Genomic DNA, 24240 nt, shown 5'->3' with positions numbered 1-24240 from the left:
TTGCTTCTCTTTGCCCTGGAGGTTCTCCAGGTCCTGGTTGGGAGACCAAGTTAGTAGCAGATGATGGAAGTTGTCTTATGCTAGCACAGTTTAGAGTTACTCTCATGGCCTCTAGCTGTCTTCCTTCAGGGAAAGATCTTTCTCCTCTTCTCACATATATAAATACCAATCTTTATCTATACAATAATATAGAAAGTAATGTATAACAAATGTATCAGAAAGAAGCAAAACAAAATTTCATGTGAGACGAGTGATAGTTATTATTGATGAGATTGATCAGGGAAAATTTCAAGGAGGAAGCTACATTTAATTTGGACTTTAAAAGATAGATAGAAATTCATCAGAGAAAGAAAAAGAGAGAGGGTAGTCCAAAGTGAGAAAGCACAGGGAATATTGGAGAAACAGAGAGTGGTCTGGTCTTCTTAAGTGTCAAGTGTGGGGAGAAGTCTAATATGAGATAAGACTAGAAAGCTAGGGTAGTGCCAGATTACGTCAAACCTTGAATGCCAGACAAAGTAGCAGGAATTCTACTTGATAGGTACTAGGAAACCACCAGAGATTTTCAGACGTGGCATGACCAAATCTGTTTGAAAGGAAGATTAATCTAGCATCAGTCTGAAGAATGTGTTAGAAAGCTGTTGTTCAGGAAAGCAGCAAATTTATACTAGGGTGGTGACAAAGGAAACAGTGAGAAAATGACAAATTTAAGACATGATGGAGAGATCAAGGAAGACAGGAACTGGGGGGAGGAAGACATTTAATTTGGCATTTAGAAGATCATTTGGAAGTCACCTTTGGAAGATCTGTTTGAAGAGGGTGATGGGACAAGTCAAATTGGAAAGGGCTGAGAAGATAAAAGTGGAGAGAAAGGGAAGAGAAGGCTTTTTCTTTTTTGTCATTGTTACCGGATGGGATGTTATTGACCACTGAGGACTGGAACTGGTGGTGATAAATGTGTTCAGCGGAGTCCGTTGATTTTAAAGTTATTGTTTGAAAGCTTTTATTACCTCTCTCTCCCAGGACTCCCCCTCCCCCCAGTTATCCCAAACTGTAGGCCGGGTTCTGCATCCCAAGTCCACTCCTTCTCGGGGGGAAGTGGGTGATGTGCTTGACCTTCGGTTCTCTGGACTTGTGGTTTGTCGTTGTATCGATCAGAGCTGTTTATAGAGGTGCTTGTCAAGTGTTCTTGATAAGCAGCGGAATCATGAACACGTTTTTAGGCAGCGGGGAAGGACCAGCAGGTAAAGACGAGGGCCGGAGTGGGGAGAAGACGGGACAGGACGGGACCAGAGGCGCAGCTGGAGGTTCTGTCTCTGCTCCGAGAAGCCAGCCTGAGGGATGTCGGGTGGAGAAGGGCGGTCCTTGGAGGGGGGGTCCCCAGGTTAGAGTCACAATAGACTTGAGGAGGGGCGGCTTCCAGCAGTCACATGGCCAGCCAGACAGCACAGAGACTGGGAGCTGTCAAGCTGCCTGGATCCCGGGAGCGCCCAAGGAGGATGACGTCATACAACTTGTATGGGATCCCAAGAGGGCCCAAGGAGGATGACGTCATACATGTGTGGGATCCCAAGAGGGCCCAAGGAGGATGATGTCATGCAACTTGTAGGGGTCCCGGGAGCGCCCAAGGAAGATGACGTCATACAACTTGTATGGGATCCCAGGAGCGCCCAAGGAGGATGACGTCATACAACTTGTATGGGATCCCAGGAGCGCCCAAGGAGGATGACATCATACAACTTGTGTGGGATCCCAGGAGCACCCAAGGAAGATGACGTCATACAACTTGCGTGGGAGCCCCTCGTCGTGGTTTCCAGGTTGTCTCCAGCTCCCTTCATCAGCCGGTGAATAGGAGAGGTGAAGGGAGGGGGTAATAAAAATATGTTTTGAATCGTAATTTTCCTAATGTTGAACCATCCATTTATTCCAGATTGAAGTCCAACTTGATCAACATTTTGAACAAACTGCTAGCTTTCATGGGGCCGCTAGGTGGCGCGGGCGCGCCTCGCCCCGACTGCCGCAGACTGGGCACAGCCCAAGTCACGCTTTCCCCGCAGCCAGTTTTCTCATCGGTAAAACGGGGATAACAAGAGCGCCTGCCCCCTGTGGGGGAGGGGCCAAGAAGATAACGTAGGCCGCAAACCTTAAAAAGCCTATGTAGCCCATGTACATCTTGTCAGAATTTACGTTTTGTAATCAGTATTCACTAGCGACACCGGTCCATGCAGATCTCTTTCTTTGCTTTATCCTTCCCTGGTTTAGGTATTAGGACCCTACTAATCTCATAAACGAAGCGTGCTGGAAAGGCTAAGTTTACAAAGGTCAGCAGCGCATGCGCTTCCGGGGAAGGCAAGTGCGTACGCATGCGCATTCCCCTCACGCAGTTTGCTAAGGGGATGAAGGCGTGTGTTGAGGCCTCGTTTCTGAGAGTCTTTTGAGGCCTCTGCATCTTCTCTGTCCTACACATTTAAGGCCTGACCAGTTCCACGCCAAGACTCGGGATGTTCTCTGAGCTTAATAACTTGCTGAATGTCAGCCCTGAGAAGCCAGAGCAGGTAAGGAAGATCCACAGCGGGGAAAGGGAGAAATCCCGGCGTCCCTCGCGGTCGCTGCGAACTTCCTGAACTACATCTCCCAGGAGTCTTTGCGCCCAGTGCCGAAGGGAAGGGCGGTTGGCAGGGCACGCCAGGATTTGTAGTTTCCAGGGAAGTTACGCAAAGACCTTGGGTACTTTGGCTTAGAATGCAAGATCTTTTATGAGTGCTTTTTGGGAGGAGACATTTTTCTGTTTAAAACAGGACTGCATTTGAAGGATCCCTGTGGAGCAAGAGTCATGCCGCTTAGTGTTTTCTAAGCTACCGACCTGGGGTTTTGGGTTTTTTTTTTTGCTTTTTAAACAATTCGCCGAAGAGCCGGGAGACGCTTTGCAGCCTTGGGCGAGGCTTGTTCCGAGGTGGTGTAAAATCGGGCTGGCTTCCCCTCGTAGAATGTGAGCTCCGATCCCCGATCCTACTTCCAGCTCCCCCTTTCCCCCCAGCCCCCCTTACGTACACACAGGAACGTCACGTGGGGCTAAAACCTGCCCCTCTGGATTGTGCTTTACAAAACCTCGAGGCGCTGAATGGGAATGATTGTTCATTTCACACAGGATATTTGTGATGTGTCAATTACGTATATTACATGGATACAATGTTGCACAATATTAGATACAAAATCTAGGCACTGTATAAATGCTAGCTATTATAATGAATAGCGATTACCCTTACAGTTATAGGACATCCCTCAGAGGAGTGAAAAGACAGGAAGAACTAAGACCTTGTTTGATAATTCTGAGGTAGTGAAAAGAATACTGCCTTTGGAATGATAACGTTAAAGTTCGACGGGAAGGACGCCAGTGTCGTCCTGTCTTTGACACTTCTGGGCAAGTCACTTAAACTCTCCCGACCTTAGTTTCCTCATCTGTCAGATGGACAGAACGATAGCTCCAACCTGACAAGGCTGTTACGGGAGTCAAGTTACGTGCTGCGTAATGACATAGAAGTGCTAGGTGGTGGCCGTAGTGGTAGTAGTAATTCTAATTCCTCCTGGCCCTTCATCAGGACAGTTTTAACAGGCTCCTGATCTCGGTCTCTTTGTCTCTTCAGCCTTCAGTGTTTTTCCTTCCCACAACTATCGTAAAGATTTTCCCAGGTGTGACCATGGAACTGTCCTGCTCAAAAACTTTTAATGGTTGTATAGGTGTTGGTTGTTTCAGTCATGTCTGATTCTTCTCGACCCTATTTGGGGGTTTCTTGACAAAGATACTGGGATGATTTGCCATTTCCTTCTCCCCTTCCTTTTACAGATGAGGAAACTGAGGCAAACAGGGTTAAGTGACTTGCTTAGGGTCACACAGCTAGAAAGTATCTAAGGCCAGATTTGAACTAAGGTCTTCCAGACTCCAGGCCTACCACTCTATGTACTGTGCCACTTGCTGCCCTAGATTTCATATCACATACCACATAAAACAAAAACTTCTTACTTTTCATTCAGAGCCTGCTAAAACATGGTACCAACCCACTTTTTCAGATTTCTCACGATAACTTTGTTGGTCAAGAAATATTATGTATTATCTGTGTACTGTTATTGTGTATTGTACTGTGTACTAGTATTAGGCGTTTGGAGGTACAAAGTTTAGCTTTGATACTGACCCTTCCCTCATAGAACTTATAGTCAGGTAGAGGTGAATGACATATATACATATAACTATACTACAAAATTATGTATTAGAAGTGCCTTAGAGAGGTAGAAACACAGCGTTAAAGTGATGCCTGCCTGAGCTCAGAGGGAAAGGTGGCCACCAAATAGGGGGATCAGAGAAGGCTTCCTGAATCCTGGTTTGAAATGACACTTAACCCAAGAGAGACTTGTTTTATCCTGTTTTGGCTTCTGGCAACAAGTCCTCCATAGTTTTTCATCATCTTACTGCACTGACAGGTCCTAGCCCACCATGATGATTCACTAGTGCAGCTCCCCACGGGTCCCAGCATGCTGCACACCTTCTCTTTGATCTGTGTCTTGAAGGAAGAAAGAGATTCTGTGAACCTTGCTTGTCACTTCTGCCCTCCAGTGAGGCCTAACTGGCTTTCTCTCTGTACTTCATATGTGACGCTCTGTTTTCCATCCCTCCGCCTTGGTACTTCTGTTCCCCTGACTGGAATGCAACCTCCCCTCACCTTTTCCTGAGACTAATCTTGTTCTACCAGACATAGCTTAAATGCTTCCTTCTATATAAAGCCTGTCCTGATACTTCTAACTGCTAGTGCCTTCCCTCCTTTCTTTGCATTTATTCTCTATATTCATTTCATTCATACTTACGTAATAATAATAATGATTAACACTTACTGTATGCCAGCCATGATGCTGAGCACTTTACAAGTGTTATCTCATTGGATCCTCACAATAACCCTGGGAGTAGGTGCTATTTTTACCTCTGCCTTAAACAGGAGGAAACTAAGACAGACAGAGGTTAAGTTACTTGCCCAGGGTCATAGGTGGGTGTCTGAGACAGGTTTTGAATTCAGATTTTTCTGACTCCAGACCTGGCACTCTATCCACTGAGCCACCAAGCTTCCCCATAAATGTGTGTGTATCCTTATATATGCATGTATACATATGTACACATGTGTGCACACACATGTGTGTATTATATGTGTATTGTGTGTATATGTGTATGCATGTATGCACACATATACATATATGCATATACACACATACACAGACATACCCATTGCCTAGCACAGTGCCTGCTTGGCACACAGTAGGCATGTAACAGATGCTTGATGACTTGATTTCTGATATCTTTAACTTGGCTTTCAAGGAAGGGTAGGAATTTAACAAGTAAAGAAGGGGGAGGGTGGAGGAAGAATTGTAGAATTAGGAAATAACATAGACACAAGGAAAAAGAGAGGGGCAGTCAGTTCAGTTGATGGGTTTTGGGGAAGGCTAGTCATAGTCCATTTTGATTTTCTGTTTTACTGTTTTATTTTCTCTCCCTTTTTATAATTTGGAGAATGATGTACATATTTTGAAATAACCATTAAGTATAGAAATTTGGAGAAGATGAAATTATTACTTGACCCTATTACTTGACCTTCAGCATTTGTTTGCCTTTTCCTCCATAGGAAAAGATTGTTAATCTTTTTGTATTTTTAAGGGGACATTTACTCTACTCTGTGATGCCAAGACAGATGGAAGCTTCCTTGTGCACCACTTTCTCTCCTTTTACCTCAAAGGTATGGTAGCATACAGCCTGGGAACAGACTCACAGACACAGAGTCCTTTGTCCTCGAAAGATGTGTTGATTTAGGGTGGTCTTAAAGACCACCTTGAGTTTAACTAATACTTTTCCTATAGAGAAAATAAATTTGACACGCATTCTCCTTTATCCTCATATCCCTATGATGTCATGTTTGGGGTTTGACTTTCTTTAACAGTAGCATACAGTTCTGGAGTGTGTAGGAAGGTACCTCGAAGCCGTGATGTGACTTGAGGCTCACAGAAACTGGGGGCCAGTGCAGGCATTACTATCGTTCTGACTTTGCCTCCGAGGTGGGGGATGAGGTCTTTTAGGGAGTGGTGGCCGCCATGACACCCTGAAGCACAGGGGTCTGGACTGATCAGAGCTGCTTCTGCCTGGGCACTGAGACCAGGTGTGAGCCCTTGGGAGTCCACAAGGGAGAGTAGAGCCATCACACTTCTCTGAGAATGAGGCTTGCACAGTGACAGAGCCAGACTGGGAGAGGGCCGAAGTCCTGGCTGCCAGGTGCTGGACAAGTCATTTCCTTTTTTGGAGCTGCATTTCCTTCATCTATAAAACATTGAACAAAACCTTTCAGATCACTTCCAGGTGTGAATCATAGATTTTTGAGCTGGAAGGAACCTTACTGGCCACTAAGGCCAACCCTTTCATTTCACAGAAATGGGGGAAACTGAGGCACGTGGAGGTTAAGTGACTTGCCCAAGGTAACGCAGCTCGTAACTTGAGATGGGATCTGAACCCCATCTTCCCAGCCCCAAGTTCAGAACTGTCTCTCACTGTGATCTTGTAATCAGAATCCTGCCTCACCAGAAGAGCAGTATTGGGTAAACTCAGGTGAATTGCTAGGAGGCTTTAATCTCCCCAAACCCACACAACCTCCTGCAGTTAGAATTAATAGTGATAGTATTTGGGTATAGATATTGTAGAGATCCTAGTCTTCTTAGTTCCCTTGTGAAAGAAGTAAGTGGGAGAGAATGTTTGTTTTTCTATTCAGCAAGTGAAATTAGGGTGGCCGGACAGAGGGGTGAACGAGTTAATGGTGGTTGGAGTCTTTGGTCGAGTTCAGAATAAAATCCAGGCTTCCTTGTTAGCAATCACTTCTTAATGCTAGACTTCCTGTCTCAAAGGGTTTGTGCAGCTAGTGAATCCTCTGGGTCAGTGTGTCATTTTTATTGCTTTCCAGTGTTGTAAACAAAATCTGTAATGATGCATGGGAGCTAGAATTTCGTTAATGATGAACTTATCTTATTTTTCAGCGAACTGTAAGGTTTGCTTTGTGGCTCTTCTGCAGTCCTTCAGTCACTACAATATTGTAGGTCAAAAGCTGGTAAGTATTTTGGGGTGTGTGTGTGTGTGTGTGTGTGTGTGTGTGTGTGTGTGTACCTGCATGAGGGGAGGGAGAGGGAGGAAGACAGGGACAGAGAGAGAGGGGGGAAAGGGAGAGGAGGAAGGGGTTACAGAGGAGGAGGAAGGAGACATTGCCCTCTGGGAATCTGTCATCTACTGGGGATGTCGACATAAACCAGACCCTAATACTACCAGGCAGCATGTTCAGATGCCTCAGTGGACATGTAATTGCGTTGATGTCATTATTTTCTCTGACAGGTACAGTTCATAACCTTATCCCATATGGTTTTAGTCCCTGTTCTTCACATCTTCTACCTAATTTGTGGGAAAGAATGGACGTAAACATGGCAGCTTGTGCTAAAAACCACATGAGTGGTGTCGATTGGAAGCATCATGGGCTTGAGGCCATTGGAGGAGATTTCACAGAGGGATGGGATTCAAGCCAAGCTTTGAAAAGAAGTTTCATTTGAGACAGTGTTGAAGAAGGGGCAGGATTATTTTTGGGCAGATGGCCTGAGCAAAGGTCCAGAAGTAAGATGTGCATGAAGGGTTTGTTCATGTAAGGGAGCAATGGGAGAGAAGGTTGAGGAGACCCGGAAATGTTGGCTGGCTGAACAGCTAGGCTAGAGAATTTGGACTTTCTTTGGTAGGCAGTGGGGAGCTATAGAAGGGTTACATATCAGTCCTTTCCTTAGAGGAATTCTAAGGAAACAGGGTTTTTGTGTCGTTTTATTTAATTGTGGCATAGTACCCCTAATATAATACATGGAATTCATTTAAACCAGTACTGCTAATTTTAAAACATTGTAAACATACAATGAGGAAGAGAAGGGGTGAGAGGGGAGAGGTAATGAATCAGGAGATGTGGAAAGACCTTGTGAGACATGTTGCTTTTTTGAACATGAATAGTATGGGGAGCCAAAGCTTGCCTCGCTGGTTGAGAAATAGAGTACTTGGCCTAGGGCATGGGAAAACTTGATTTCAACCATAAAACTTTTGCTAAGTGCCAACTATGTGCCAGGTACAGTGCTAGATGCTGGGGATGCAAATTCAAGAGTGAGACAGTTCCTACCCTCCAAGAGCTTACATTTGACAAGGGAGATACATCTTACAGATAAGAATATATAGGAGACACACACACACACACACACACATACACACACGTGTAGAAGGGACCTCTTGGAGGATATTGCATGTGAGCTGGGCCTTGAATTGGGGCAGGAGTGAGAGGGAAGAGTGCCAAGGGAGGTGCCACCTCTCCCTACCTGTAAGACTTTGACTAAGACTCTCTCTGGGTTTTACTTTCCTCTTCAGCAAAATGGGAGGAAGTTGGACTCAATGATCTCTCAGTCCTTGAACATTCACTTAATGAGCAGAGAGAGGGCCAGATAGAGTGCTTAGGGACTGTGGAATGGAAGTGTATGATGAAAAAAATTAGGTCCCTGTGCAAAGTTTGGTATAAAATGCAAAGTAAAATTGCGTCATAGGCTGATAGGAACATTTGTTTATTGGCATGTTTCGGCTACAATTCAGCTACAATTTTCTGTTGCACAACATCTTTGCTTTCCAAATTACCTTCTATTCCTCCATTTATATACGCAAACCAACAGAAAAACAATTCATAAGATAGACATAGGCCCAGCTGTGCTACAGGGTAAGCTTCCCCTCCTACTTTAGAGGCTGTCTTGAGACTGTATTCCCCAAGTGCTTTAGAATACTTGATGAAAGTCACTCTGAGTAGCCATCAGTTTCAGGACTGTTAGTATGGATGATCCCCAAGTATCCTTGCTATGATGGTGCCTTGGCAATGGGAAATCATTTCATTGTCATCAGTGGTATAGGGTGAGATATATGGAGTGAGTATTCTGGCTTTGAGGGGACTTCTTAGGTGCAGGGACCAGGATCTGTCTCATCTATTCTTTTTTATTATAATAGGGAGTCAATCTGATTGCTGCCCGAGATCGGGGACAGCTGATATTTCTTGAAGGCCTGAAGTCCACTGTTGAAGTCCTCTTTGGGTCAGAAGAACAGCCAAACACTCTCAAGTTTATCAGGTTAGTGATCTTCTACCCAGCCCTCACATGGAAATTCTTAGCATGGGGGTGGATTGTTGCTAAATTCTTCTTTGCTTGGGGTGTGGACTTCCTGGCTTCTGCTTCTCCCGTCACTACTACTCTGCCTCCTTCTCTGCCCAAGGATAGTGACACCTTATTGTTCAATGAAACCTGATTTCACCTGGAGAAACCTGATAAGAATTGTATTGGGGGCAGTGGGGGCACCCTGTTGTGGTTTGACCTATTCAGCAGCGCCCTAGGCATGTCACTTCCTTTAGGGAAAACTTCTACCCTTTAGTCATTCAGTTTGACTGGACTTTAAAATACTTAAAAAAACAATAAATCAACAAATTTTTAGTAAGTGCTTAGTCTGGGCCAGACTCTGTGCTGCTGAAGAGGATACAAAGAAAAGAGAAAGACGAGGGAACTAAAGGAAAATCAGAAAAAGGTGCAGACGAGCAGGGCAGCTTCAGAAGCCCCAGATTGAGCTTGTCACCTACTCGAATAGAACAAGCTGAGCATCCTAGAGATCTGCAGATGATGCTTATTGACTCTATGAATATGGAAGTGCTTGTTTTATTTGGTGTTGAGTTCAGAACACAAACCGTTTAAAAATGAAAGCTGTGTAGCATCTGTCCTCAAGGAGCTTACGTTCTGATGGGAGAGGCAACATGTCCTAAATAGGCACATAAAAATGAATATCAACAGGTGAAGCAGAGAAGGCTGGCAGGGTTAGCTGTAGCCTGATTATGGGAGACCTGTTCCCTTAAGGGGTAATAGGGAGCCACTGGAGGTCATTGAGTAGGGCAGTGAAACAATCAAACTGTTTTATCTAGAGTTTATGACAGGGAAGACTGGAAGAATCCCGGACTGGTTTGGGGAATGGTGAGTGGTTCAGTTTGGCAAGGTTGTGAGCTTATGTTAACAGAAACAGGTCCTTGTACTAATGGGACCACATTATCTCTTGCATCCTGGAGGAGCTGGGCGAGGCATTCCTGCTGGCCACTTCTATTTCCTTATCCTTGGGTAGTTTCTTCTACTCCTCCCAAACTCTCTGCGGGGATGCCCAGGGGTACGTGAAGTCACTGGATTTTCTGAAATCTAGAATATACTGATTACAATATTATCCTTTGAGCTCAGACACCCAGTGGATCCATTTGACATCCACTGACTGTTGGGCCCACTTGGGCTGAAGATTATTATCTTAGTCAGTGAGAAAATTGGGCGGTTGTTTCTTTTGTCTGTGGGTTAGTTAATTATATTCTTTCCTAAGAATTTTTGCAAAATGTTTCTGTCTTAAGGAAGAGGGCATCAGAGGAGTTATGGTTACTTACTTTTTCTTTAGAAACCAATATCTTTATTGAATGAATGAATGAAAGTTTCTACTGGCTAATTCTCTCGCATTTTTAATTTTGCAAACTCCTAACAATTTGGCCTTTGTAGGCAGCACTCTGATTTTGCTGAAGGAAGACCACGGAGGAGGGTTATAGCCACTGACATTGTGGTATAACTTAGGCACCATCGGACTTGGAGTTAAGTGGCTTCGGATTGAGCCTTACCTGCGCAGTTTAGTAACTGTGTCACTAGGGGCAAGTCTTTTCACCTCTCTGGGCTCCCATGTCCTCATTTGTAATTTTGGGAAAATACCCTAAGTAGAACAGGGCTGTAGAAAGAACATTGACTTTGAGTAGGACTTGGGTTTAAATCATGACTCCCCATCTTGGAGGTAGCCTTGGGCAAGTCTCCTTCTCTTCTTGGGTCTCAGTTGCCTTCTCTGTAAAACAGAGAGATTGAATGAGATGGTCTCTGTGGCCTCTTCAGCTCTGAATCCAGTAATCACTGATTCTTGCTCACAGTCACTCAGTGAATTAGGATTAGAAGTTCCTGAGCTCACATCTGCTTGTTTAGGTCTGTGTGTATTTTTGTAGAATGACATGGATCTCTCCTAGGCTAGCTTTTGGATGGTATTTCGGTTGTGTTTAAATTGAGCTTGGGGATAATAAGTTGTCATTTAAGGCCCACCCCTCACCTGTGAAAGCCTCACCCAACCGCTTTAACTCTCATGGAACCAGACCTTTTAGAAACTCAGAGTACTTGTGCCTTACACTCAAACCTCCTCGACACTCATTCGTACTCTGCCTCAGGCCATCTCTTGATTACCATCTGTTGTTTATTCTTGTGTTATTGTTTAGTTTTTCAAAGGTGTTCTCTACCAGATCTAACTGCAGACTTCTGAAGGAAGAGGCTCTAGGCCTCCACCCCGTCTCCCCCATCATGTCTAACAAATAGTAGGTTCACTGGTTGAATGGATGAATGAACTCATTTACAGGGTTTTGTTTTGTGGGGGGTTTTTTGGTTCTTTGTTTCCAGAGAGTCTGGCTCTGACCTGAAGTCCTTGTATGAGTTGGTGCAGAAAGCTCTGACTCCCTCAGGTGATGGTGATGCTGCTTCATGGAAGCTCCCGGTGCTTTTGGTGGATGACCTGAGTGTCCTGCTCAGTCTGGGTGTTCAAGCAGTGGCTGTTCTGGACTTCATCCAGTCCTGTAGAGTCACTGTCTGCTGCCAGTTGAAGGTACTGTTCAGTCTTCATACTTTTATTTCCTGAATTACCTAATTCATAGCTGTGATCTTTAAGACCTGAAAGTAGGGGAGGAAGCTGACCCCTCTCTAGGTCAATAACTCCTCATCCTTTTCAGCCTTTGACCTGCTCTGATAGGATCAAAGACCCTTCATATGGGTTCCATCTTTGCTCCTAAGCCTGCCCCTCCTCCAAGTTTCCCAATTTCTGTTGAAATGTTTCATCACCTAATTCCCCACTTCACAACCTTAGAGGCACCCTTTACTCTGCCGTCCCACTCATCCCTCAGAGTCAGTCAGCTGCCAGACCTTATCCATTTTGCCTCTAGAAGATCTCATCTAGGTAACTGCTGTTTCCTTTTCTTCACTCCTAGAGCTGCACTCAAAGAGTTCAGGTCCTTATCCCCTCTTACTTCAAGTCCTGCACTATCCCTTCCAGGAACTGACCACCTGTTTCTAAATCATACTAACTCAAAAGCTCGGCTCCCTGGGCAGCTCCTGGAACAGTCTCTCTTCTGCTTTAACTTTCAGTGGCTCCCAGTGATTCCAAGATAATATAAAAATTTCTTCAGCCTGGCACTGAAAGCCCTTTACAGTCTGGTATCAGCTTACCTTTCAGAATCAACACTTCTGTTCAAGAAATGCTTTATTGGTGCTTTTAAATGTCTCTATTTCAGCCCAACTCTCAGCTCTTCCCACACCCCACCCCTTATTATTTATTTTTTTATTAATTAATTTATTTATTTAACTTTTAACATTCATTTTCACAGAATTTTTGGGCTCCAAATTTTCTCCCCCCTTGTCCCCTCCCCCCACCCCAAAACACCGAGCATTCCAATTGCCCCCATCACCACTCTGCTCTCTCCTCTATCATTCCTCTCTGCCCTTGTCTCCATCCTCTCCTCTGTCCTGTAGGGCCAGATAACTTTCTATACCCCTTTACCTGTATTTCTTATTTCCTAGTAGCAAGAATAGTACTCGACAGTTGTTCCTAATACTTTGAGTTCCAACTTCTCTTCATCCCTCCCTCCCCACCCCCTCCCTTTGGAAGGCAAGCAATTCAATATAGGCCAAATCTGTGTAGTTTTGCAAATGACTTCCATAATAGTCGTGTTGTATAAGACTAACTATATTTCCCTCCATCCTATCCTGCCCCCCATTGCTTCTATTCTCTCTTTTGATCCTGTCCCTCCCCATGAGTGTCGACCTCAAATTGCACCCTCCTCCCTATGCCCTCCCTTCCATCGTCCCCCCCACCCTGTTTATCCCCTTATCCCCCACTTTCCTGTATTGTAAGATAGGTTTTCATACCAAAATGAGTGTGCATTTTATTCCTTCCTTTAGTGGAATGTGATGAGAGTAAACTTCATGTTTTTCTTTCACCTCCCCTCTTTTTCCCTAAACTAAAAAAGTCTTTTGCTTGCCTCTTTTATGAGAGATAATTTGCCCCATTCCATTTCTCCCTTTCTCCTCCCATATAGTTCTCTCTCACTGCTTGATTTCATTTTTTTTAAGATATGATCCCATCCTCTTCAATTCACTCTGCACACTCTGTCTCTATGTGTGTGTGCATGTGTGCATGTGTGTGTGTGTAATCCCACCCAGTACCCAGATACTGAATAGTTTCAAGAGTTACAAATATTGCCTTTCCATGTAGGAATGTAAACAGTTCAACTTTAGTAAGTCCCTTATGACTTCTCTTTGCTGTTCACCTTTTCATGCTTCTCTTCATTCTTGTGTTTGAAAGTCAAATTTTCTTTTCATCAAGAATGCTTGAAAATCCTCTATTTCATTGAAAGACCAATTTTTCCCCTGAAGTATTATACTCAGTTTTGCTGGGTAGGTGATTCTTGGTTTTAGTCCTAGTTCCTTTGACTTCTGGAATATCCTATTCCACACCCTTCGATCCCTTAATGTAGAAGCTGCTAGACCTTGTGTTATGCTGATTGTATTTCCACAATACTTGAATTGTTTCTTTCTAGCTGCTTGCAATATTTTCTCCTTGACCAGGGAACTCTGGAATTTGGCCACAATGTTCCTAGGAGTTTCTCTTTTTGGATCTTTTTCAGGTGGTGATCGGTGGATTCTTTCAATATTTATTTTGCCCTTTGGTTCTAGAATATTAGGGCAGTTTTCCTTGATAATTTCATGAAAGATGATGTCTAGGCTCTTTTTTTGATCATGGCTTTCAGGTAGTCCCATAATTTTTAAGTTGTCTCTCCTGGATCTATTTTCCAGGTCAGTTGTTTTTCCAATGAGATATTTCACATTATCTTCCATTTTTTCATTCTTTTGGTTTTGTTTTGTGATTTCTTGGTTTCTCATAAAGTCATTAGCCTCCATCTGTTCCATTCTAATTTTGAAAGAACTATTTTCTTCAGTGAGCTTTTGTATCTCCTTTTCCATTTGCTTGAAAGCATTCTTCTCCTCATTGGCTTTTTGAACCTCTTTTGCCAATTGAGTTAGCCTATTTTTCAGGGTTTTATTTTCTTCAGCATTTTTTTGGGGTCTTCTTTAGCAGGGTGCTGACCTGCTGTTCATACTTTGCTTGCATGTCTTTCATTGCTCTTCCCAGTTTTTCCTCCAGTCCTCTAACATAATTTTCAAAATTTTCTGAGCTCTTTTTGAGCTCTTCTATGGCCTGAGCCCATTGAGTGGGCTGGGATACAGAAGCCTTGACTTCTGTGTCTTTCCCTGATGGTGAGCATTGTTCTTCCTCATCAGAGAGGAAGGGAGGAGAAACCTGTTCACCAAGAAAGTAACCTTCTTGGTTTTTTTCCCCTTTTCTGGGCATTTTCCCAGCCAGTGACTTGACTTCTGAGTTTTCTTTCCACACCCACCTCGCTTCCAGATCCTCCCAGCCAGCACTTGGGGTCTGAGATTCAAATACTGCTCCCCAGCCTTAGGGCTTCCGCAGGGGCGGGGCTGCTATTCAGTGTGAGATTAAGTTCAGGTGCTCAGGTGGGGGCAGGGCCACCTCCCGGGCTCAGTTCCCTCAGGGGGTTTATGCAGAGACCTTCAACAATGGATCCAGGCTCCTGCCTGCTTGGGGAGCCCTGGTCTGTTCCCACCTCCGCTGCTGCCTCCCAAGGGGGCCTGAGTTATGAGGGCACCCCGCTCCCCTCTCGATCCGCCGAAGAGACCCTTTCACCGACCCTTGTCACCTGTGGGTGGAGGGACCCACGTGGCTGCTGGAGATTCTGTCCCTGAAGCCTGCTTGGATCTGCTCCCTGCTCAGATCCGCTCCTCTCGGCGCTGGGCGGCCAACGCAGGGCTGGGCTCTGCTCCGCGTCTGCAGCGCAAAGAACCTTTTGCGAGGGGTTTTCAGGCCCTCTGGAACAGAAATCTCGTCCGCTCCGCTGTTCTGTGGCTTCTACTGCTCCAGAATTTATTGGCAGTTCTTTTTTACAGATATCTTATGGGCTGTGGGTTCGGAGGTAGCGTATTTGTGTGTTTCTACTCCGCCATCTTGGCTTGGCCCCCCCCCCCCCCCTTATTAAGGGCAAAAAAAATCAATTAAAGAAGAGCAACTGCAGTAGTCTGGTCTTGTCCCCTCCCTCTGCCATGATAGGGGAAGTGCACTTCATTCTTTGCTCTCTGGAACTTTCCTGCCTTATTTCACAATATTCCCCTTCACATATTCCATGGTCTAGCCAAACTGACCTGTTTTTTTGTTGACCAAACTTGGCATCCCATCTCCTTTCTCCATGCCTTTACATAGGCTTATTGATGACTTAAAAAAATTTAATTAATTTTTGTTACATTTTGTTTTCTGCCTCCCTCCCTCCCAACCCTGCATTAGAGAAGGGCAGCATTTGATCCAGATTTATATGTGTGTGTATGTATATATGTGTGTATGTGCATATATATATGTATATATAGTGTGTGCATATACGTATATACATACATACATATATATGTCTGGAACTAATATATGCTTCCACATGTCAGTTCTTTTTCTGGGTGGATCGCATTTTCCTTCGCAAGCTCTTTGTAGTTGATTTGAAAATTGCTGAGAACAGCTATAGTCTTTCACAGCTAGTCTCCAAGCAGCGTTGGTCCTACTTGTTTTCTCTCTGCGTTATTTCAATCAAGTCTTCCCAAGTCTTTCTAAAACCAGCCTGCTCATCATTTCTCACAACACAGTAGTCTTCTATCACAGTCATACACCACAACGTGCTCAGCCATCCCCTAGTTGATGGGCATGCCCTCACTTCTCACTTCTTTGCCACTACAAACTGACCTGCTGTGTAAGTCATTTAGAACATGGAGGTTCTTTTCTTTTTTCCCTAACTACCTTGGGAAACAGACCTAATAATGATTTTGCTGGGACAAAGGCTAGTTTTGTAACTCTTTGGGCATGATCCCAGAGTGCTCCAGAAAGGGATCGGATCAGTCGGCAGTTCTACCACAGTATTAGTCACCACTTCCACAGTGTGTTAGGATTTCAGTTTTTCTACACTCCCTCCAACATGTTATTTTCTTTTTCTGCCATTTTAACCAGTCTGATATGTGTGAGGTACCTGACATCTGAGGGACCTCAGAGTTATTTTAATTTGTATTTCTGTAATCTGTAATGATTTAGAGCATTTTTATACAACTATATATAGCTTTGATTTCTTCCAGAATCATCTGTTCATATATTTTGACCATTCATCAGTTGGGGAATGACTCATTCTTATATATTTGACTGAGGTTTCTATATAAATATGAGATCTTTATCTGAGAAATTGGCTACAAAATTTTGTCCCTGATTTCTGCTTTCCTTCTAACCTTTGCTACATTAGTTTTATTTGCAGAAAACCTTTTAAATTTAATGTAATCTAAATTATCCATTTTATTTCCCACCATGCTGTCATTTCTTGTTTATTATCACCCACTTTTGCCCTGAAGTCACCAAATATCAAAGATGTTGATTTAATTTGAAGGCTTTTCCCGAGTTCTTGGGATTGTTTTTCTCTCCATCCTCTATAGCAGGTGTCAGCGCATGAGTACGCTCTGGTTGTTTTCAGTGCAGTCATTTTGCACATACTGATCGTGAGTTTTACATTATAAGGTTGCCAGATATCGCATGGAATTTTTGATGTTGCCTTTAGATCCCTAGGGTCCGCTCTGCCAACTCCCTTACTTGTCTCTTCAAGGAGAACCTGGGAGAACCCATTTTTCCATTTAGCTTCAGCTTCTTTTGGTAGATTTTTATAAGAATGTCAAGATTAATATGATTCCATTCCTCGGGGAATGGAAGGTCTTCTCAATGGACATTGGACAGAGATCTTACATTTAAGGTAACAGTAGCAAAATGCATGGTTTTTAGTCGGTCTAAAAACTTTAATTCTAGTACTCTCTGATCCCCTTTATGCTTTTCTGTTACCATCAATTTGGAAGAGGAAGAGGCAGCACAAGCCTGGGGACATATTGTATTTTGTGGTGATTGTATCATGGGTTGTCCATCAACTGAATTACAGACTTAATTATAAACCTCCACTGAAGGCCTTTCTAGATCCTTCGTGATGCCAGGGAAGTGACCCTCAGTCTTCAGGGGCTAAGCTAATGGCATGCACATTCTCATAGACCCTACCACACTGCGTCCAGTGATGGGCTGTGGGTCTCATCTGAGGACTAGCCTAGCTCCGTATGAAGAGATGTCGTCAGAAGGTGGGCTGTCAGATGGTGCATTTTTTCCTGCCAAAGTCACTCATGAAAACTATTTTCTACTCGGGTGTGGAGGCAATTTTGATCTACATTAGTCAGTGGAAAACCCACTTTAATGAAACCACAGGTGCTTGGCATATTAAAGTGATACTAAGAATAGACTGACCAACTGGCAGCTCACCTAGAGTTAGATGTCCCCTGAATACTTTCTGAAGAGTCCAGTGGTGGAAAGAAGGGGGAGAGGCTAAGTGCAGTGTCTGCTGTGCCACATGGAATAAAATTGCTCTCCTCTGTAAGTTTACGTTAACACTGAGAGCCACAAAGCTGCTTATTTTTATACCTCACTGTGTTAGGTTTGGAGAGGGTAAGAGAGAACATGATGACAGGCTGTAAGTGACAAAGCAGGGAGTCCTTTGCCCCTGGAAGTTTTCAAGCAGAGATGGTGACTGTCCGTAAGGATATTGTAAGAAGGATGCCTCTGTTGATGCTGAGTTTAGAATAGATGTCATCAAAGAGTACTTCCAGTGGGGAGAGTCTAGAATTCCGTAAAACTCAAATCAAGGTCAGAAAAAAGCAAAAGAAACTTTAAGGTCTGTTTCTTGTTTGTTGCTCTTTTTGAGGAGAACTTGAAAAATAATAGATTCAAATCAGTAAAAATGTATTGAGTCTCTTCATACGATGTACAAAAAAGTTTTGGCAGTACAAAGACACATATATTGGTAGCCCTTCCTTCCTAGGAGCTTTCAGTAAAGTAGGAAAGACAAGACGTAAATGTGAAATATAATAACAAATAACATAATGCTTCAGTAACTCCTCAAGCTAAGGATAGAAGAGGTATCACAAGCTAATAGATGATTAATTGATAAAGTCAGTAAGTGCTCTGAGAGTAGAAGAGAAGGATCATTTCAGGCTGTGGGAATTGGAGAAGGCTCTACATTAGAGTATAATTTGAGCTGGATTTTAAAGGATCAGTCGAATTTTAAGAGGAAAAAACAAAAGGAAGGGCAGTCTGGATGGAGGTAATCACACGGGCAAAACCCTAGAAGCAGGAAAGTTCAAAGTGTATTCAGGGGACAGTCAGTAAAGCAGGTTGCCTGGAATGGGAGTTTTGTGGAGGAGGCAGGTGATGGAAAACAGGACTGGGGAAGAGAGTAAGATCAGGCCCTGGGAGACCCCTAAGTCAGGCTAAGATGTGGGGTTCAAAGGGAGAGATTTGGTTAGGTAAATGAGACAGTCGGAATGGTATTTTAGAAGGATTTACCTGGTGGTTGGAAGCAGGATGAATTGAAGAGGGAAGAGATCTGAGGCAGGGAAACCAAATTGGAGTCTACAACAGAAACAGTCATGGCTTCAGCTAATGAGGATCAGAATTATGTATCAGTGGGAAGAATGGAAAAGAAGGAGTGAGTGCAGAAGATATTTTGAAGGAGTTGGTGGTAAAGCAGATGAAGCAACAACAGTCTTCTAATTGGTCTTCCTGCCTCAGGTCTCTCACCTCTCCAATCCGTCCAACACATAGCCACCAAAGTAAGCACAGATATGATCATGTGACTTCCCTCCTCTGCCAGCTCCAGTGGCTTCCTGTTATAGTAAGGGTAAAAGGTTAACCCCTCTAGTTCTCTTTTAAAGCCCTATACAACCTGTCCCCAGCCTCTCTTTCCAGCTTCATGGATAGTACTCCTCTTCCTATACTCTGCAGTCAAGCCAAATCAGCCTTTTCTCTTATAAAACTGTTTTTCTTTGGGTGGTTTAATAATACTTGAATCCATCCCTTTGATCTAGGGAAATGTGGTAGCTTTGGTGCATGACAGTGACAGGACAGAGGATGAGGAGAATGCAGTACTGATGAATGCTCTCGGTCACCAAAGCAGCTTGATCCTCCGGGCTGAGGGATTGGTAACTGGATTCTGCAAGGATGTTCATGGGCAGGTAATGTGGGCATCACTTTGGAAATGGTGGGTAGTTAAGGGCTTTTAATAAAGGTCTATTTTCTAGGTTGTTTGTGTGGTGGCATTAGGCCCATTCCTTCAGAGGACCATAGATTACAGTTGCATGAAATAATGGTACATATACCAAATATAGTTGAATCACCATGCCAAGACACTGAACTGATGATGTGAGGGTTGGCTTCAAAGTAGTCCCCTTGAGAGACTATACTTGTTATAATTTAGAATGTATTTAATTTCAGTTATTTTCCTGAATTTCAAAAATTCAGTCACTGGAATTCAGACCATTCTTTTGAAGAACCTCAGTGATGGATGATCTCCTTTCTTTGAGGGTATGGATTTCACTTTTAGAAAAGGCCAAGTCATATGTAGTCAAGTCTGGTGAATCATGTGGATGATCAAGCTGGTAATTCCATGGTGTGACTGTAATGTAGTGAGATTGGTTTTATTATGTGGCTCCTAGGAGCACAGATAGAGAGAAGGGACCTCAGAGGCCATCTAGGCCAGAGGAGAATGAAGGGCCCCCCTGGCACTACATTGGAGAACTGGGATTCAAACCCAGCACTCTTTCTACTGCATCACACTGCTTCCTTCATGGTGGCATTGCTGGAATAAGCGTATCAAAGTCTGAACATGCTTGTTTAGAGAAGTTACTACCTTTGGTTGAAGCTGTGTGGGAAAAGTTATTAGAGGAATGGAGGAGCAAGGATGGGGGAACAAGCTAAGTGACTTCATTCCTTCTTGTTTCTGCAGTTGAAAATCCTGTGGAGGGGATTGCAGCAGCCAAAGGTTGGGCAGACGCGGAGTCTTGTTTATCAATATAAAATACAGGACAAGAGTGTGACCTTCTTTGCTAAAGGACTATCTCCTGCTGTACTGTGACTTGATCTTTGGACTTGCTGGCTACTCTCAGACTTAAGAGAAAAGGCCATGCCATACATGGCCCTTCCCCAGCATTGTCTCAAGGTAATCAGACAAACACGGCTACTTCAGATGTGGCTCCTTTGGTCGAAGCCCAGGGCAGGAGTGCTGTGTATATTTCCTGCTTCTCTGATTCACCAGTGTTCTTAGTAAGCAGATGAAGAGCGAATTTGGAAACCCTCAAGAAATGGGCACCCCGCCTATTGTCTGGGGGAAACTGAACCCAGATTCCAATCTCGGGCTTTGGATGTAAACATATTGCCCAGTGGGCTGATCTTGTTGGTATATATGTGTAATTTATTTAATAAAACTTTATATCGATTTGGTTGATAATAGGATCCTTCCCCCACCTGGACTAACTTCTCCTTTGTGACAAGAATGATTAAGCCAAAGTGTCCCAGAGTAACAGCATCCGACAGCATATACAGCGTTCTCTCCTAGGAGTCTCCCACCTCCTGCTATGAGGGAGAAGTTATGTTTCATTAGAACTTCTTCAGGACCTTTTCAGTGCTATTGTTGTATTCATGCACACTGGCCTTTTGGTTCTGGCTCAGCTCACACTGAGCTTCCCCCATTTCTCTGAGTTCCTCACTGTACCCTAAGCCTCCACCACATTCACATGTCCTAGTTCAATCACTTGCCAGTTGTTGGGTACCTACTTTGTTACCAGTTCTTGGCTGCCACAGAACACTGCTGTACATGTTTTGGGGTATATTTGTGTGTGTATATATATATATATATATACGTGCATGTGTGTGTATGTATATGTGTGTATATATGCATATATGTCATTTCAGAACTAAGGTAAATGGTAGCTCAAGGTTGCTGAGAGGAAAAGGAGTTTGCAAACTTTAATGCTCTATGCAAATGAGGTATTATTTTTGGACCAAACTTTTTATTTCATAGCTATGAGCTTCCAGTGAGGGTTTCCCTGGGTTTCATCTGCTGTAGGTGTAGATTGGCAGCTTAAAGACTTAGGAAATGGCGTTGAACTTAGGTTAACTTGCCCAAAGTCATACAGCCATTCTGTGTGAGAGACAGAGAACTTGGACCAAAGTTTTTGTGACTTTGAAATTGCTGAGCCCTTACTTCATATGTAATATTTATATAATTAAAATTTATGTAATGATGTTATTAACAAAGAATGATGGTTTTCAGAATGGTAAAAATAGAACCTGGAAGTAGGCTCCCCATAGAACTTCTGTCCCCTCTCAAGCCTTAATGGGATTTTAGGAACTCTACCCACCACAGCCTGCACTGACCCTTCCTACGCACCTCCTGCTCATTTGAGATTATCCTCCCATTCCCACCTCAAATCCTCTCCCCTTCTTCCCAGGCCACTGACCTTTGGCTTCAGTAAGCAGCACAAACACAGCATAGGGTAGCTCGTTTCTTCCTTCTCTTACTTAGAGCTTTTGAACTCAACTGTAACCTCTCATTCTCAAATGAGGTAATATGTGTAAATCACTTTTCAAACCTTAAAAGCATTGCATAAATGTTAGCTAATACTGTTCTCTCTCTGGAGACTAAAATTCTTTTTTTTTATTGGTCTTTAAAAAGTCTCACCGTGGCTCATCCTTTTTTAAATTGTCATTATCATTTTATTTATTTTCAGTGTTCTACAGTCACTACCATATAGCTTAGATTTTTTTTCCCTCCCTCCCCCTCCCTTCCTTTCACTCCCCCTCCCTCCCCGAGATGGCATACAATTTTATATGGGTTCTACACATACATTCCTATTAAATACATTCTCACCTTTGTCATGTTGTATAGAAGAATTAAAATGAGTGGGAAAAATCATATAACAAACCAAAACATAATACAAAAGACGAACTGCTACGTTCTGTGATTGAATTCCGTAGTTCTTCTCTGGATGTGGAGGCATTTAGCCTTAAAAGACCATTGGGAATTTTTTAAGTCCATGCATTGCCATGAAGTTCTATGTCTACCAGAAAAACATCCTCACATACTGGTTGTTGTGTACAGAGTTCTCCTGGTTCTGCTCCTTTCACTCAGCATCAGTTCATATAAGTCTTTCCAGGCCTCCCTGAAGTCTTCCTGTTCATCATTTCTTATAGCACAATAATATTCCGTTACATTCATATACCACAATTTATTCAGCCATTCCCCAATGGATGGGCATCCCTTTGATTTCCAGTTCTTGGCCACCACAAAGAGAGCTGCTATAGATATTTTTGTACGTGTGGGACCCTTTCCCATTTTTATGATCTCTTGGGGATACAGACCTAGAAGTGATATTGCTGGGTCAAAGGGTATGCACATTTTTGTAATCCTTTGGGCGTAGTTCCAAATTGCTATCCGGAATGGCTGGATCAGCTCACAGCTCCACCAACAATGAATTAGTGTTCCAAGTCTCCCACATCTTCCCCAACATTTATCATCTTCCTGTTTTGTCATGTTGAGGCTAAAATTCTGCTTCCTTGTTCTGCTTAATTTAAAAGCCTTTTATAAGTCTCCTACTATGGTCAGCTAGGTATCACAGTGGATAGAGCTCTGGGCCTGGAGTCAGGAAGATTCATCTTCCTGAGTTCAAATCTGGCCTCCAATACTTACTAGTTGGGTGACCCTTGACAAATCACTGAACCTTGTTTGCCTCAGTTTCCTCATCTGTAAAATGAGCTGTAGAAGGAAATGGTAAACCACTTCAATATCTTTGCCAAGAAAACCCCAAATGGGGTCATGAGGAATTAGACATAACGGATAAAAAGTTAACAGCTTAATAGCCATTCAGTGTTATGGAAAGGATCAAATGAGATAATGTGTTTGAAACACTTATTAAAGTGACATGTAAATGTCAGCTGTCATGGGTAGTGCTAAATAAGCGTAAAACATGATTCCAACACCTAAGGTTACGTTCTAGTTGGGAGAGATAAGCAGAATAATTAAGAATTTCAACTAGTATTGTATCTACATGAAGGACGTTGACAGGAAGTGCTACAGAATTTTAGAGTTGTAGAGAAATGAGGGATTTTTATTTTTCACATCCTGGAATGCTCCCAAGACCACAAAACTGCAGTGTCAGAGGTGGAGGGGAACTTCCAAACCTTCATTTTACAGAAGAGTTAGCATAGTGAAGTCAGGGAGAACTCACTATGAGAGTACTTGGCGTCCACCAAGTATTTTCTCTTAGATCTTAGAATCATAGATTGCGAGTTAAAAGGAAACTTAGAGGTCATGTAATCCGGTCCTCTCATTTTACACATGAGGAAACAGGCCCAAAGTGGGAAGGTGACTTGCCCAAGGTCATAAAGGTAGTCAGTAAGAAAGAAGATTTGAATTCAAGTCCCCTGATTCTAAATCCAGACTGGCTAAATGTGTATTCTCACCTTGGAGAACATGTCTTTCAGGTTTCTGAGGTGGAAAGGACCACAGACACAATCTAGCCCAGCCCATACATGAACAAGAATCCCCTTTACAAAACGTTTGACGTGTGATCGCCCAACCTTTGCTTGAAGACCTTCAGTCTGGTTTATCTCCCAAGCTGGCCATTCTACTTCTGGATGGCTCTGATTGCTGGGAAGCTTTTCCTTAAGTCAAGACTAAATTTACCTTTCTGTCCTTTCTACCCATTGTTCCTAGCTCTGCTTTCAGGGCCAAGCTAAACAAGCCTAATCTTTCCACGGGGTAGCCCTCCAAATAAATATTTAGAAAGAGTTATCGTATTCCACCTACATCTTCTTTAGGCTAAAATTCCATACTGCCTTCAACTGGTCTATATGGTATGAACTCAAGGCCCTTCTCTGTCTGACTTTGTAGCTTATCAATGCCCTTGCTAGATCATGATACCCAGAACTTTATGAACATGATGGGGTTTGAACAGGGTTAAAGTCCATACTTCCCTCCTCCTGGATGCTGTACCTTTCATAATGCATCTTTAGATTGTCGTATCTTCTAGCTGTCATATCACACTATACTGTTAACCTAT

The 24240-nt window shown here is 43.3% G+C and overlaps 1 protein-coding gene across 1 annotated transcript; it reads left to right on the top strand.

The window, feature by feature from the left end:
* Positions 1 to 2172: 2172 nt before the first annotated feature.
* Positions 2173 to 20615, top strand: ELP6 (elongator acetyltransferase complex subunit 6). Its single transcript, XM_072653819.1, has 7 exons — positions 2173 to 2552; positions 5693 to 5771; positions 7054 to 7124; positions 9080 to 9198; positions 11569 to 11770; positions 19210 to 19356; positions 20127 to 20615. The coding sequence occupies exons 1-7, from the start codon at positions 2499 to 2501 to the stop codon at positions 20253 to 20255; spliced, it is 801 nt and encodes a 266-aa protein (XP_072509920.1). The 5' UTR covers positions 2173 to 2498; the 3' UTR covers positions 20256 to 20615.
* The last annotated feature ends 3625 nt before the right edge of the window (positions 20616 to 24240 follow it).

This window comes from Notamacropus eugenii, chromosome 1 (genome assembly GCF_028372415.1).
Source record: "Notamacropus eugenii isolate mMacEug1 chromosome 1, mMacEug1.pri_v2, whole genome shotgun sequence".
Classification (NCBI taxonomy): domain Eukaryota; kingdom Metazoa; phylum Chordata; class Mammalia; order Diprotodontia; family Macropodidae; genus Notamacropus; species Notamacropus eugenii.
This window is presented reverse-complemented; position numbering and strand designations above follow the sequence as displayed.

Coding starts and splice junctions, on each gene's coding strand:
- ELP6 (XM_072653819.1), top strand. CDS start 2,499: ATGTTCTCTGAGCTTAATAACTTGCTGAATGTCAGCCCTGAGAAGCCA. Junction 2,553..5,692: donor GCCCTGAGAAGCCAGAGCAG/GTAAGGAAGATC, acceptor TGTATTTTTAAG/GGGACATTTACTCTACTCTG. Junction 19,357..20,126: donor GCAAGGATGTTCATGGGCAG/GTAATGTGGGCA, acceptor TTGTTTCTGCAG/TTGAAAATCCTGTGGAGGGG.